Source organism: Typha latifolia, chromosome 2, assembly GCF_019914945.1.
Source record: "Typha latifolia isolate L0001 chromosome 2, TyphaL0001v2, whole genome shotgun sequence".
Taxonomy (NCBI): Eukaryota; Viridiplantae; Streptophyta; class Magnoliopsida; order Poales; family Typhaceae; genus Typha; species Typha latifolia.
Genome location: NC_133087.1, coordinates 15,466,794 through 15,482,447, shown reverse-complemented (window position 1 = coordinate 15,482,447; position 15,654 = coordinate 15,466,794). Strand labels below are relative to the sequence as shown.

Below are 15,654 nucleotides of genomic sequence, written 5' to 3'. Positions count from 1 at the left end.
AATGAGCAATCCTATGGGTAAGGCTAGGCGTTACTTTTTTTCTCAATTGATTGTTTTATTCTTCTCAAAATCCATCCATCCGTAGTTTGAAGATTTGATGCTCACGGGCGATGGCCCCACCAACTGGCACAGCTGGTGGGCCCCACGTGCATGTCACGTGACCTCGGCCTCGTTGTCCGGGACAGCGTCTGCTTCCTTGGATCGGAATCAAACGCCGTGGTCCCACGTGCATGTCATCCTTCGTGCAGATGGTATTTAACTATTTATAGTTTCCAGTCGGTGCCCTCGCAGGGTAGCGGATGTGGCTTCAGATGGAAGGGAGGTGTCGGTAATTTCAACCACGACAGCACCTGTGCCCAGATCAAGTGCAGACAAAGACCGCTTTAATTACCTGTGAACTGCTTCATGAGCAATTAGAGCAGCTCGAGGGGAACGAGAGCTCCGGGTTTTCATATTGTTTTAGTACAAGACTACAAGTACTAACTATGATTACTATCAAATCACTTGTTCTTTTTTTCTTTGCTTTTTTATTTCTCCCAAACCTCCAGTAGAAGACGCCGCCTTCTCTCCCTCCCGATGGCTTGCTTTCCATCGGTACTGCTCGAGTAATTGAGGTACTCCGCGTTCTTTTCTCTTTGGTTCCCTATGCTTGGGTGGTTCTCTATCATTTTTTGTCGAGAGAATTTTCGGGTCGAGGTTTTGAGAGATGGGTATGAAGAAAGATTGGATTTTTCCTACTGCCAAGTCAATTTGCTTGTGGAAGGATGGCTGGTTGTGAATGAATGGCGTCATCTTTTTTGTAGTTTTAACTCTCGGGTGTCTTCTTTTAGTTATTTTGGGTAATTTGTGGAGGTTATATTGGTGAGATTTGCTGGGTTTGTAGCATTTTATTCGCAGTTTTGCTTTTCCTGGAGATTGGGATTGTGATTGGGATTGGATTGTGGATGGCCTCCTACATTGGGTATTGTTTCCGCTGTTGATTTTAGCCACTTTTTTTCTTGTTTTTTCCTTAGTGACGTCCTCTCTTTCTACAGGAGTTTTCTCATTGGTCATCTGTTGTTGTTGTTTGAGATAGTGAGGTACTTGTTCTTCTTGATGTTAAGTTAAAAAATTCCATAGCCTTAATCTACTACATTTTGTGCACTAGATTTACCCGTGTTGATAGATCATCTGGTTGTTTAGGTTCTTCGTTTGCTAGAAGTAGAATAAAAGCTCAAGAAGCATAAATTTTGGGAATGGAGTGGAGAGGAAATTCAGAAGCCCTTGCTTGTGTTGGAGGTATGTGACATTTCTCTAATTTTCAATACTATAAATCACGCTTTAGAGAAGTTGTGCATCCTGTTATTGAAGAGATCGTCCTAGCTGTAACTTTTGGATTCATATAGTAAGTTTGAATTTCTCGGTATAAGCTACTGTTGGATTAATCGTGCAGAATTTCTTGAAACACCTTATATGCTTTAAAACATATAGATCATAAGTTTTAGAAGACTTTAGGCAGCACATGAGCTGGCATTTTACTATATAATGATTACTTAATTTGCTATACTTAAGACAGTTACACATGCCACCGCAAGAATTATGGAAGCTAACATGATGTCTTATGGTTCAACAGCTCAATCTTTCTATGGGCGAAGATGTAGCTATGGAATGTGAGAACCATTTTACATTGCAACCAATGCCTGGAAGTGCTCATTCCTCTTCTTGCAGCAATGAAAATGCAGGACAAAGAAATAGAAGAAAACATAGTATTAACAGATGCCACCACTTGAATAGTTCATATGATGACTTCAGAGGATCAAGCCATGATAAACTCCCAGATTTCCATTGTAAAAGCATGCCTTCCAGAACTCTTGAAGTAATTTTTGAAGAGAATGTAATGCTAAAGAGGAGTTCTATTTATCTAACTTCTAGTGAGGTAAGGAGAATGAGAAAGCTTAGGAAAGGGAGGAAATTAGAATCATCCTATAATGATGACACCCTCTTGCCCTTCGAGATTGTCGATTCATTGCTGCATAGACCAAGTGAAGCAGTTCATGTTTCCCAGCAGAATCAATTATCTGTTTTCTGTATAAATGCTGAACCAGAGTCTTCTTCTGTGAGCACAGCTGACCGAATCACTAGAAGATCCATGGAATTTCTAGATCTTTCATTCCGTTATCTTTTCGGTAAGCACTTAAAGCCTGATAGCACTTGCACTGATCTTGACTCACCAAAAAATGATATTGCTAATGATCTCTTTGAGATCTGCATTGACTCTGAGGATATTAAATATCCTTCCAAATATGTGGCTCCCAAATTATTAGAAGCCGGAGCAATCAAAGATTTAAAGCCTGATTGCTGTCAGATACTTGGTATTCAAACTGATAGGATCATTCATAATGAGAGAGACATGGCATGTGCTCTGCCCAAGTCGTTTTCAGCAAAGACAAGAACGCACACTTCACAATATGAATCAGAAGTTGTTCTTAATAAGGTGACTACAGAAGGTCCATTCAGTCCACTCAAGAGGATCTTTGATCCCATCATGAGATCAAAATCTATGAGAAGCTCATCACTCAAAAAAACAGAAGCTGCTACTGTTATCAATCCTTCAATCGTCAAGGGGAATAGAGTCAGTAGACACTCCCGCAAATCTCTTTTGAATGATTTTTCAAAGACAACACAGAATATGGAGCACAATAATTGGGCGCTTAGAGAACAACATTTGGAAATCCCTCCCTCACCTGCTCACCTGCATGCCATTCTTAAAGTGGAAGGAAAGAAAGGCATTCAATCATTTAAATTCTCCATGAAAGATGCAGAAGATATTCTTTCCGCAAAGGCATGGAAAACTGAGAATGCATCTAAGTGGGTCTACACTTTCCACAAAAAGAGGATTAACAGCATTGGAAGAGGCACCAAAGATAAGTACAGGCATTCTCCTCCAGTTGTTGGCCAGATGCAGCTTTCATGCAATCCTTCCTCAGATGTGAGAGAAAATGGAACTCTAGATAAGTTCATTGAGGCAGAATTTATTCTATATGACATTGCTCAGGCCAGAAGGAGCTCTGCTGCTGAAGAAAGAACAAGATGCTCTTTGGACTTCATTCAACATGGTGTTGCTGAAAGCTTGGTTGCACAGGGTCATCTAGAAAGAGAAAATTCAATGGAGCGTCAGCATCATATTAGACATTCTCTTAGTACTTGGGACTCAAATGCCTCGACCTGTTATCCTTGGTCACAAGAAGATTTGCACCCACAGCTGGAAATTGCTGCTGTTGTGATTCAGATTCCTCTCAATAAAAAGGATAGCTCAAAATATATAAAAGAACAGGCCAATTCTAAGGAATCTCCAAATTTATCAACTGTAACTTCTGTTAATCAGGAAAGAGAGCCAATTGCAACTTTCTTGTATCATGATACTGTCAAAGTGGTTATTCCAAGCGGAACACATGGGTCGCCAAGTTGTGATGTAATTGGCCCTTTGCCTTTACTAGATAGATGGCGATTTGGTGGGGGCTGCGATTGTGGTGGCTGGGACATGGCCTGCCCAGTTGTTGTCCTTGATAATCCTTGTGGTGACGACTGCGTAGATTATTTAATGATGGAAAATAAGAAAGAATTGGTTCTTTTTGTTCAGGTATGCACTCTACAGGATTTCTTTCCTTTTTTCCACTTATATCATAAAATTGGATGGAGTTGGTGTTCTATGTGCAAGCCTGACTAGTGGTTTTAGAATTTAGAATAACTTATTAGATAGTTAATTATGCCGTATATACAAGTTTAAGCAGATAATGGCAGTGGTGCAATGATTAACTTGTATGATGGTTATGCTATATCTGAATTGGTTGAAAGAATGAAAGAATTGCCTGTGAGCTTGGAGACTGTCAGGTGTGGAACATTTGGCCCAAGAAACACTTTTAACAATATAGTCACGAAATAGCTTTCTTTTACAAATGTGTATGACCTCACTACTGATTGGCGTACATTACAATAATTAATTATCCACGTACTATCAAGGCTGATGGGCATATGTGCTCATCAATCACCTGTGTGATTGAGTTGGTTAAGTTGGTTATGAATGATATTGCGCTGATTCAGGCAAATGAAGATAAACTTTGTTTGATATGGAAGTTCTATTATCAAGGCCCTTAGACATAACAAAAGACTATCAACTTCCTTGTAACCCATCTTAGCCTTACAGCTGATCACATGGACTTTTTTCTTTCTTGCAATCAACCATGTATTTCGATCATCTGTCCTGAATGATTTTGCAATTACATGTAATATACATGGGACATATCTTATTTCAGTACTGAGTTGTTTGTTGATGCCTGATTCAATTTCCTCTAATCTTGTTCTAATTTTCAACAGGGAAACAAAGAAAAGATACCTGCACTCTCCATAAACTACAGTGGAAAGGGACAGTATTCAGTTAATTTTCATGCGCAGTTATCAGCACTACAAGCATTCTCAATCTGCATTGCTATATTACACAGTTCAGAAAATTCTTCAGCCATTAATGAGGAGGTCAAGCACAAGTTGTACTCGGATTCATTAAAGTTGCTGCTTGCAGAAGAAATGAAAGACTTCGTCGAAACAGTTGCGGTTGAAGAAAAAAGAAATACAAAGAAAGTTGAACAAATGTTCCTCGATCTACCCTTTTCTCCTATGGGAAGAGTCTAGATTTCCCAAATGGTAGGACTCTGGATTATGGAAGTTATATAACTTCTATGCGTCCCAGAGGCTTGCCTAATCTGGTGACCCAAGGGAATCGACCGGATTAACAAGGATATGAGCATTCAGTTTGCTGTAATCTTGTGGTTCATCAAAATGCTTGCCTTTTAATCATGTGAATACTATTTATTGCAAGGCAAAGAAATGAATTGTTGTTGATATGAAGCAGTGTTGGATGTTCTTTCCTAGAAAGTGCCGAGATCGCTTGCCATGGTAACGTACTCACAAGAGTTCCAATATTTTCTCAGCTGAAGAATGTAATAGTAGCTAGAAAGCCATGTTCAGTTTCAATTTCTGGATATTTGTTGCTTGAATTTCCATTTGCAACAAATTTGATCTTATTATTCTATGGAATTATAGCAGTGGATTTGAAGGTTACGAGCCCCATAAAGTCTGCCATATAAAGCTTCATTAAGTACCGAATGCTTGCAAGGCATAGTCATACCGCTCAATATTACTAACCAGATAAAGTTTCTGGGAAGCTGCAGAAATTTACAAACTTTGAGAAATAAGGAAGACAGTTGCAATACACAAGCCAATCATAACCTAGAAGATAGTTGCAATACACAAGCCAATCATAACCTAGAAGATAAAAGGCCATCATCCTGAGCATAACAGAACTCCAAGCACGCAGCATTAAGAAACTCCAAGCAGCTTCTTTATGTCCTTCTGCAAATGTGTGCAAAGTGTTATGACAACCTGCAATTCCAAGAGAGCTCAAGGGATATGCTGCAGTAATAATCGCTTTACCTCAATGCTTGATGGAGAAGTAGTCGGGGCATAGCGGTCTACAACATTCCCTTCCTTGTCTACCAAGAACTTTGCAAAGTTCCACTTGATGCTGTCCCCAAACATACCACCTTTGCTAGACTTCAGAAACTTGTAGATAGGAGCAGCATTACCACCATTCACGTCAACCTAGACCAGGAAAGAAAATCTAATAAGATGGTGCTGGTTTTCTTCTTATCAGAGTATCACATCTCCAAATGTTATTCAACATTTGGACTGTTGCTATTCTACCTATGATTATATAAGATAGCGACAAGACAACAAAACTGTGATATCGTTGTACTTTTATTTTTTGCATCTTCTGGTGTTCAAAAATGACAAAAAAGAATGGCGAGAAGGTGATGGCTTCTCAAGTTCTCATATAAAAAATAACACAGTAATTTGTATGAAGTTTTTGTACATACTTGTGGAGCATATACTGCTAGCTTCAACAGGTGTACATCTCATTTCACGAGAGAAGCAAAAGCAGGATGATTTCAGTACGTCATGTTGTCTGCCTACCAAACATCTTCTAGATGTCTAAATCATTTAAGCGAAATTGATATATGCTTTGCGCATTATCTTTATAATTTTAGAGAAATATTTTACATAATAATGATGGAATGGAACCTCCAAACTTTGATTGAAATACCTTGTCGAAGATCGGGAACTCAGCTTTAAAGCGAGTGCAAGCAAATTGGGCAATCTCTTCATTGGTTCCTGGTTCTTCTGCACCAAACTGATTGCATGGAAAAGCTAGAATTTCTAAACCTGAATTGTAAGAAGATAGCAAAAGCATTTACACAAGTATTAGATTCAGAAATAAAATATCATACATTTTGCTAACTAAATCTCTTACTAAATCAAATAGACTATTTGAACATTTAATTAACACATAATGAAAGACAAGGCATTAAATGATGATGAACTTATTAAAGCACAGACCAAATAAATTGAAAAGGAGAACAACATTTAAATTGCCAGGCACTTACCTTTATCCTTATATACCTCATACAGCTTACTCAGCTCCGTGTAGTTAGAATTTGTCAATCCACTGAAAAAGGTAGTCAAAGAAGATGCATCAAGGCTTTAAATATCTGTTCTCTTGCAAGTAGACAAAATTATCCACTAAAACAAACAATCTTACTACAAATAAAAAAGGAAGATTCAACCAGTCGTTATTCTAGATTGCCTAGCTACTATCTACCAGGAGATTAGTTAACATAAAAATAAAAATAATACTAATAAATGAACAAAAGTAAGGATTTAGGGTACTACCATTTAGAGGCAACATTCACTATCAGCAGAACCTTCCCCTTATAGATGCTGAGATCTACATCATTTCCTCTTGCATCCTGCAAGCTGAAGTTATAATCTCCGTACATACTCGATAGAAGAAATCCATACTGTTTAAATGACAGAGAAGTATGATTGAATACCTTTCTAGATTGACAAGCTTTTTATTTTTATTTTTACTTCTTGATCAAAAGCCCTAAGGCTCAGTTTCATTTCGTATATATTGACAAGCTACTATCGACCAGGAAATTAGTTAATATTTCAAAAAATCAAATAAAAAAGTAAGGTACTACCACTTAGATTAACAAGATAACACTATGCATGAAAAGTTAAATCCAAGCTGAAGAGCCAGCATAAAATCTACAATAGATTCGCTCCATGAATGATCTTTAAACATAAATGAATCCTATTTCATAAATTCCACCTAAAATTCGAACTTAAATCCATGCACAACTATTTGAACAGAAAAACCCCAAGTCAACCAGCAGAAAGAAGAAAAAAAGTTCATAGCTAAAGCAATCGAGTGAGCATCAAAATTAGATTTTTCGAAATACCCCACAAAGCATAACTAATCACGATCACAGAGGAAGGTGATGATGATCACCTTCACAGTGAAGTCGTGGACGGAATTAGCGGACTGGCTCGCCATCTCAGAAGCGAATCTGGAGGAGAGAGAATGGCGCAAAGAAGGGAAGCGAGTGGGTCTTCGGGGATCACCCCTAGGGGAAGAAGGGGTGTTTGATGGGTTTAATCGAGGGGTGTTCCGAGAAAAGCAGGAGAGGTGTTTGGGGAAATGGAGAGAAGAGGAGGACAGCCTCGGATATCTGAAGCAGAGCAAGCGAGCGAGAGCGATGGGAGAGGAAGAGATCATAGATGGCGAACAAATAATACGAAGGAAAAATTATACTCTATGGTGTTACAGTTCAAACACTATTTTTTTTAATTAAAAAGAAAGAAATAAATCCAAAATAGATGACTCACATTAAAAATAGAATATGATCCGATAACATGCGGCTCTTTTTCTTACATGATGGTGTTACTACTTGCCACGCGTATATATATATATTGTACACGTTTGCTTTTGGTTAACCTCGTAAATTGGGATAATTTGCGGTTAAAAAGTTTTTTAGTTTTTTAATTAGCAAAAATACGCATCTCATTTATCAAATTATAATTTTTTATTTATTTTTACTGATCTAAGTAAAAATTTCAAAAAGATTGTCGTATCCTAAAAAGGGAAGTATAATAAGTGCGTTATTAACGACTAAGAGGGACAAATAATTAATCTCAGGTTTAATTAATTGATCTCGATATTCATAATTCATGGCACAGGCACATTGACCTCATTTATTGCTTGGTTTAAAGTGAAGAGATGTCATCGGAATGATGGCTTCTTACTTGATTACCCATCAAATTTCATTGTTAATAAATAACAACAAACAATTACTGTTTATTTAATTGTGCTTAATCGCCTAAATCCTATGAATCATTTGATTTCTTAATTAATGATTAAATCAATTAAAAAAATATGCATACATTTTTATTGAAAAAGAGAAGAGAAGCAATGCATACATGATACAAAGTAACTTTATATATAAGGACGAATTACTACCGAATCACGAATAATTTGATATGAGCACATTACGAGGATTCCTTTCTCCGGGTGCGGATTTCACGATACCGGATTCTAAACCCGAGTTGGATAAACTAGGGAGTAACACCCGATCTCTAAACCGGATCCAAAACCCATCCGGGTCTCATCCGGCCAAATCCAACCTAGAAAATAGCCGTAAACCGCTAACACTAATACACTATCAACCGGTCTATTTCCTCTTCTCCTCCCAATCTCCATTTCTCTCTCTCTCTCTCTCTGAACCCTCCTTCTTGATCTCTCCACCATGATTCCGATCTCCTTTTAACATCACGGTAAGATCCAATCCTTGCAGTTCTTTTTCCTCTCTCTTTAGATCTCTCATTTACTCGGTCAGATCTACATTATTAGTATTAGTTTTTTTTTTTTTCTCCGCAACTCCCTTTCATTGACTCTAATATTGTTTATTTTAATTGTTTTCTTGTTGTAGGTATCAATGGAGGACGATCCCCCCAACTTCGTAGTCAATGCTTCTCCCCCCTCTTCGGCATCGTCACGGAGTGCGAATCCCCCGGCGGAATCCTTTCTTGGCGCCGGAAGCCCCCCGAGCTCCGTTGTCGACGAGGACGACCTCTTCGAGCCCGTCTGCCTCCGAGATCTCGATCTCACCTTTCCAGATCCCGATGGTCTGAGCCGCTCGTTGGGCAACGACGCCGCGTCGGACGGCTCCGGGCGAACGGCGGCTGAGCTTGACGTCGACGCCGCTGTTTCTCCCTCCGTACGCTCCGATACGCCGCAGAGCCCGTCCCCGCTGGCGTCCATGGAGCCGCCGAGGAATTCGAGGGCGAAACCGGCGATGCCGGACGTACCGGCGGAACTGATCCACCTCGTGGATTCGGCGATCATGGGGAATGTTGGGAGCTTGGAGAGTCTCAGGTCGTTAGCGTCCGGCAGCGGGGGAGAGGATCTTGGTGACGTGTCGAGATCGGTGGTGGATGCGCTTCTTGCGACGATGGGAGGCGTAGAAGGTCTTGACGAGATTGGCGGCGGTGGTGGGGCGGTTAATCCTCCCACTGTGATGCTGAATTCGAGAGCTGCAGTTGTTGCCGCCGAGCTGATCCCGTCCCTTCCATGGGAAGGAGATTCGATTGCCTTCATGTCTCCTAGGACTAGGATGGTTAGGGGCTTGCTTACTATCTTACGGGCATGCACGAGGAACCGTGCAATGTGCTCAGCTTCTGGTCTGCTAAGTGTTCTACTTAATGCCGCTGAGAAGATATTTACAGAGTCGGGTAGTACGATCTCCTGGGATGGCATGCCATTGTGTCAGTGCATTCAGGTTCTGGGAGGGCATTCTTTGAATGTGAAAGATCTCCATTCATGGCTCGGATTGATTAAGATGACACTTGCTTCTGATTGGTCTAAGCCACTGATTCTGGCATTGGAGAAGGCCACGGGGAGTAAGGAAGCGAGGGGACCTGCATGTACCTTCGAGTTTGATGGTGAGAGCTCTGGGTTGCTTGGCCCAGGAGAGAGCAGGTGGCCTTTTTCAAATGGGTATGGATTTGTCACCTGGATTTACATTGAATCTTTTGCTGATACTCTCAACACTGCAACTGCCGCTGCCGCCATAGCTGCCGCAGCAGGGGCAAAGTCAGGCAAGACATCTGCAATGTCAGCGGCAGCAGCAGCGAGTGCCTTGGCGGGAGAAGGGACTGCTCATATGCCGAGGCTCTTCAGCTTTCTCTCTTCTGATAACCAAGGTGTGGAGGCCTACTTCCATGGCCAGTTCTTGGTTGTGGAGTGCGGCAGTGGAAAGGGAAGGAAGGCTTCATTACATTTCACTTATTCCTTCAAGCCACAATGCTGGTACTTCATCGGTTTAGAGCATACCTGCAAGCAGGGTTTGCTTGGAAAGGCAGATAGTGAATTGAGGTTGTATGTGGATGGGATCTTGTATGAGAGCCGCCCTTTTGATTTTCCTCGCATCTCAAAGCCCCTCGCATTTTGCTGTATAGGGACAAATCCACCCCCCACCATTGCTGGCTTGCAGCGGCGTCGGCGGCAGTGTCCCCTGTTTGCAGAGATGGGTCCGATCTATATCTTCAAGGAACCCATTGGGTTGGAGAGGATGAAGCGGCTGGCTTCAAGAGGAGGAGATGCACTTCCTTGTTTTGGGAATGGTGCTGGTTTACCTTGGTTGTCGTCCAATGACCATGTAAGAAGTCTGGCAGAAGAGAGCACCTCATTGGATCTCGAGATTGGAGGAAGCTTGCATCTTCTTTATCATCCATCTCTACTCAGTGGTCGATATTGCCCGGATACTTCACCTTTTGGTTCAGCAGGTTAGTAATTGCCCAAATAGTTTTCTCTTTTACAAAATCCATTTTGTCAAAAGTTTCCATTTTACTGCAGAAGATTTCAACCAACTAATGAAAATTTACACAATTATGATGAGAAACCACTATCGTAAGAGCACTTTTTTAAACTTATAGGAATAGATTGCAAATTCTTTGTAAGTCTTCAATGCTACCTTTGATGAAAAGGACGTTCTACTCAGCACAGAAACTTGACTAGGATCACTCATGTAATGGTTTAATGGAGATAGAGCTCCTTTAGTAAATTTGTCTATATTTTACATACTAATGCAATTGAGTTGATCAGCCATTGTTTACTAGTTTTATTTGGATCTTATGACTGTTAAACTCAATTTTATGAGTTTTTCTGGTTTTTCGTTAATCTTGCTCAATAAAATGATACCTAGTGGCACAGGAGAATTATCTTTCACACAAGGCCATGCGACGTGTAGATGTGTCATCGCCTACACGTGATGATACAGTCTGTTGTAGCGAACCCAAGCATGAAGATACATCACTTTTTATTTGGTTATTGACTTCAGTCAAGTTTGCGCTAGAGATTATAATATAAAAGTAGGTGCAAAGCGCAAAGAAGGATTGAACTTTGAACAAATTTTCTTGGTGCCCACCTAAGGCTATTATTTTGAAAAACATCCCCCTTGGTTGGCTAGGCTTCTACCTTTAGGCAAGAGTCTTACTACCCAGGACAGCTCACATGCTACCTCTATGTTATCTTAGAGTTTTACATAATTTTTTCATAGGTAGGATATTCCTGAACTTTGAATTAATTGTTGGTCATCTCAAATCCATGGATAATGGCTTGCTAGGTTCTTAATTAAAATAATTAGTTTTAGTTTTGGGTTTCGTGCATTGATGTTAGATGTTTCATATAATAGTTGTATAGGTTATCCATTTTTAAGTCGCCTCAAATATTAGGTATTTGCCTAACACCTAAGCATTAAAAGGTTCCTAACCTCCCATGTAGTGCCTACAGTCTTAAAAATTGAAACCTCGTGTAGGACCAACCATGTTTCTAATAATGGGTTGTGTAGAGCAATCAAGGAAGTTCTTCACAAAAAGAGAAGAGGACAATCATGAAGCCTCTTTATAATGATGTCACTTATACTCTATAGAAAGATGAAAAGCCAGTAGATGTTTTAAAATCTTTAATGGTACTTCTATCTTTTTTCCTCTTTCCATCCATCCTAACGCATCTTGTGTTTCATTATGGAAGAATCATAACAGAAGATGGTTAGCATATGGTGGGAAACTTGAATGATGAATTAATGGATCAATAATGATTTCTTTTATCTTTTTCTCGCTTAGAAGAGCGTCAACTCAGACTGTAAGCATTGATTGAAAAAACTTTCAGTTTCCCTTCTCTTATTCTGAAAAGAGTTGTATATCTAGATAACATTTAAGCCACTTATTTCACTTATACTTGCAAGTCATGTTGAGTGTTGACTTGATCGTTGCGTTCATCCTTATGCATCAGATGGCTCACTATTCAATTTTCTTATTTGACTTTCTCAAGTCAGTGGAATCTTACTATCACCTATTTCATATGACTGAGGAAGTTCCATTATCTTATGGTTTATTTGCAAGTATGTTAGTAATCTGGCTTCTTACCTTGCATCAGACATTGTTCTTTAACTCTTGATTTTTCAGGTGTACACCGAAGGCCTGCTGAGGTCCTTGGGCAGGTTCTTGTTGCTTCTCGAGTGCGCCCTGCAGAATCTTTATGGGCCTTAGCCTATGGGGGGCCGATGTCTTTACTTCCCCTGACAGTTGGCAATGTGCGGATGGATACCTTGGACCCCTTGCTTGGTCATTCTACAGTTTCTCTTTCTAGCGCTTCTCTCTCTGCCCCTATTCTCAGAATTATCTCCATGGCTATTCAATTTCCTGGAAATAATGAAGAGTTGTGTCGAACACGGGCACCAGAGCTTTTGTCGAGGATCTTACGCTATATACTGCAAACACTTTCTACAGTGGAACTTGGGAAAGAAAATGGATCAAGTGATGAGGAAGTTGTTGCTGCGGTAGTGTCTTTATGTCAGTCCCAGAGGAGCAACCATGCATTCAAGGTGCAGCTTTTCAGCACTCTTCTGTTGGATCTGAAGATGTGGAGTTCATGCAATTATAGTATACAGAAAAAACTTCTCTCCTCTCTTGCAGACATGGTTTTTACAGAGTCAGCTGGCATGCGGGATGCGAATGCCCTGCAAATGCTTCTTGATGGCTGCAGAAGGTGCTATTGGGTTGTTCGTGAAGCAGACTCTATTGATACTTTCTCACTTAGCGGAACTTTGAGGCCAGTGGGCGAAGTGAATGCTCTGGTTGATGAGCTGTTAGTGGTCATCGAACTTTTAATAGGAGCAGCTTCACCTTCATTGGCGGCTGATGACGTTCCTTGTTTAATTGGATTTGTGGTTGACTGTCCGCAACCTAATCAGGTATATTTCTTGATCTTTCCTAGTCAGAGTTATGTATGGTAAACCAACATGGACATTGTTGTTTTTCTCAATTTCATTGTGCATATTTCATGATTTGAATTAGATAAATTTTAGCCAATAGTTCTGTCTTTTGCTTTTGCTGATTCTAAAACAACAAAATTTGGTGTTGAAACATATCTGGTTGTTGTTGTTTTAATTTTTTTCTGAAACCTTTTGCTGTTTATTTTGTGGATCAAAAGTGAAGCAAAACTAATGCCAAACATCTGTTTCTGCATCTGACCTTTGATTCCCTATAAAGCAACAATAATTAAGAAAACAAAGTCATATTGATAGAAAGAAAAAGAGGATGAGAGAAAATCTGTAGGAAGAGGGGAGAAGGAAAGCAAAGATGAGTACATTCTTCACAACCATATTTCATGTCTGATTTCTGTGTTCTTTCTGACCTTTGATTTTAATCTTTTAGTTGTTTGGTAAAGTTTTCTCCTTATTGTTGCTTGTCCCCAGGTTGCCAGGGTGTTGCACCTTCTCTACAGGTTGGTGGTGCAGCCCAACACATCTAAGGCTCACATGTTTGCTCAATCATTCATATCTTGCGGTGGCGTAGAAGCTCTTCTTGTTCTTTTGCAGAAAGAGGCTAAGATTGGTGATACTTCTAGTGTATATGGTGCTACTGAGGCACTGGAGAAAGATTCTGAATTGGGAACTGCTATTAGTGAAGAAAAGTTCCAGGACCATCAAGTGGAATCCCCTGAACAGGACAAATCTGTTTCTCTTGAAGATGACAAACATTGTGAACCTTTGGATAGTGACAATGGCTCTAAGTTTTCCTCTGGTGTGAATATTGAAAGAATGGCATCCCATTCAGAGAATCAACTCCTAAAGAATTTGGGTGGTATTAGTTTCTCAATAAGCGCTGATAGTGCTAGAAACAATGTGTATAATATTGACAATGATGATGGAATTGTTGTTGGAATAATCCACCTTTTGGGTGCTCTGGTTACGTCTGGTCATCTGAAATTTGTCTCAAGTGCTGCTGCTTCAAGTCTACCAGGTAACCTTCCTACAAGCACTGATCCTGAAGAAGGAAGCACTATGTTCGAAGACAAAGTTGCTTTGCTACTTTTTGCATTACAGCAAGCTTTCCATGCCGCCCCTCGGAGGCTTATGACTACCAATGTCTACATGGCTTTGATCGCTGCCACGGTATGATTTAAATGTTGCTCATTTAGGATATACTTTATTTGTACTAAGCGTTTCCTCGCCATCCTATGTTCTTTATACTTGTGATATTTTAAGGGGCTTGCACTTGTGGAATAACTACCATACTAGTTGAGCTATGCTCATTTTCTAAACTTGCATAAGAGAACTTATATTGATTTAGATTATTGTGATGTTTGTTGATATAGTAATATAATTATTACACTTAATGTGACATGAAAAGTAGAGATATTTCAGTAAATAACTAAAATGCCTTATAATGGATGGATGAGGAGAAGAGAGGGAAGAGAAAAATGAACGATATGGAAAGCATTACTGAAATGATAGTTAATTGAAGTGATGTGTTTTCAAGAGTAAAATATGAAAATATGATAAGGAAGAGAAGAAGATTAGATATTAGTAAACTAGTATTAAGATGAACTGTTGTTTAGTTACTAAACTAATATAAAGAGGCTTATACTAGAAAAGCTTATATTAGGCTATTATTGATTTAGGCTAAGTGAATGAAGCCTTAATGTTTCTCTCATTATGATACTATCTCCTATAATCTTGCATTACCTCACTAGACTCTATCATCTAATTTTCTTCTGTAACCTATTTCTGATGCCAATGCTCTTGAAAATAATTTGAACCATAACAAAACTTATTGTTTTGTTTTCACTATAATCTTTTGTAGATAAAAAGTTAGAACTAATTCAATTAATTGCTAAACTAGGAAATGCCTCTATAAAGGTTTTAAAAGATTGTATGCGGTAGACGAGACAAGAGATCATGTAGTGCCTAGGCGCTAGGCGGGTGCCCAAAATTCAAGATGGTTAAAAAATAAACAAATAATAGTTAGAGAAGAAGTTAAAATTAATGACTATAATCTTAACAATATAATAATGCATTCTTGTTAAGAACTATAGTTAGTTGTTAGAATCCACTAATTCTTCAACATGTACTATAATATTGAATTTTAGAGTCAATTTGGATACTAAGATATAATATTATATGGTTAAGGTGGTAACCTAGGTGAGACCTAAGCGGAGTCTAATTATATTCTATCTAAGGAAGCAGCCTTGGTGTTAAGACATAAGTTTTTAAAATAATGACTTTTGTACATTATCATCTGATTTCCAATAGTTCCTGCTGGAACAATAATATGATTTGATGCCTGCTTTGTTTCCGTTGATGTTATAGTATATTTTCAATCATTGGTACCTTGTAGATTTCTTAAACTGTGAAAATCTTAGCAAATATATGTACTTAT

At 39.2% G+C, this 15,654-nt stretch overlaps 3 protein-coding genes across 11 annotated transcripts in view; 2 read left to right on the top strand and 1 right to left on the bottom strand.

Moving 5' to 3' along the window:
• Positions 1-389: 389 nt before the first annotated feature.
• On the top strand, positions 390-5,094 carry LOC140781701 (uncharacterized). Of its 5 annotated transcripts, none has more exons than XM_073127805.1 (5): positions 416-614; positions 1,035-1,079; positions 1,183-1,278; positions 1,613-3,619; positions 4,354-5,094. In XM_073127805.1, the coding sequence occupies exons 4-5, from the start codon at positions 1,625-1,627 to the stop codon at positions 4,663-4,665; spliced, it is 2,307 nt and encodes a 768-aa protein (XP_072983906.1). In that variant the 5' UTR covers positions 416-614; positions 1,035-1,079; positions 1,183-1,278; positions 1,613-1,624; the 3' UTR covers positions 4,666-5,094. The 5 variants fall into 5 exon arrangements, with proteins under 5 accessions (XP_072983909.1, XP_072983906.1, XP_072983910.1 ...); XM_073127809.1 differs by having other exon boundaries at positions 539-614; positions 1,166-1,278; XM_073127806.1 differs by lacking the exon at positions 416-614 and adding an exon at positions 832-961.
• LOC140781704 (probable phospholipid hydroperoxide glutathione peroxidase) lies at positions 5,084-7,700 on the bottom strand. 2 transcript variants are annotated; one of them, XM_073127814.1, is made up of 6 exons: positions 7,385-7,700; positions 6,763-6,839; positions 6,477-6,538; positions 6,137-6,255; positions 5,467-5,634; positions 5,084-5,385 (listed from the first exon to the last, which is right to left on the bottom strand). In XM_073127814.1, exons 1-6 carry the CDS (start codon positions 7,649-7,651, stop codon positions 5,353-5,355), a joined length of 726 nt encoding a protein of 241 aa, XP_072983915.1. In that variant the 5' UTR covers positions 7,652-7,700; the 3' UTR covers positions 5,084-5,352. The 2 variants fall into 2 exon arrangements, with proteins under 2 accessions (XP_072983915.1, XP_072983914.1); XM_073127813.1 differs by having other exon boundaries at positions 6,763-6,890; positions 7,385-7,697.
• Positions 7,701-8,588: 888 nt separating this feature from the next.
• LOC140781700 (BEACH domain-containing protein C2) overlaps positions 8,589-15,654 on the top strand; it is a 36,397-nt gene continuing 29,331 nt past the window's right edge. For all 4 annotated transcript variants that reach the window (XM_073127804.1, XM_073127803.1, XM_073127802.1 and 1 more), the window contains exons 1-4: positions 8,589-8,706; positions 8,862-10,716; positions 12,397-13,184; positions 13,689-14,387. In XM_073127804.1, coding sequence (XP_072983905.1) covers positions 8,868-10,716; positions 12,397-13,184; positions 13,689-14,387 — 3,336 coding nt within the window. In that variant the 5' untranslated portion in view covers positions 8,589-8,706; positions 8,862-8,867. The remainder of the gene's footprint in view (positions 8,707-8,861; positions 10,717-12,396; positions 13,185-13,688; positions 14,388-15,654) is intronic.

Coding starts and splice junctions, on each gene's coding strand:
- LOC140781701 (XM_073127808.1), top strand. CDS start 1,625: ATGGGCGAAGATGTAGCTATGGAATGTGAGAACCATTTTACATTGCAA. Junction 3,620..4,353: donor AATTGGTTCTTTTTGTTCAG/GTATGCACTCTA, acceptor AATTTTCAACAG/GGAAACAAAGAAAAGATACC.
- LOC140781704 (XM_073127813.1), bottom strand. CDS start 7,651: ATGATCTCTTCCTCTCCCATCGCTCTCGCTCGCTTGCTCTGCTTCAGA. Junction 6,891..7,384: donor TCCACGACTTCACTGTGAAG/GTGATCATCATC, acceptor TCATTTAAACAG/TATGGATTTCTTCTATCGAG. Junction 5,635..6,136: donor AGTTCCCGATCTTCGACAAG/GTATTTCAATCA, acceptor TTCCTGGTCTAG/GTTGACGTGAATGGTGGTAA.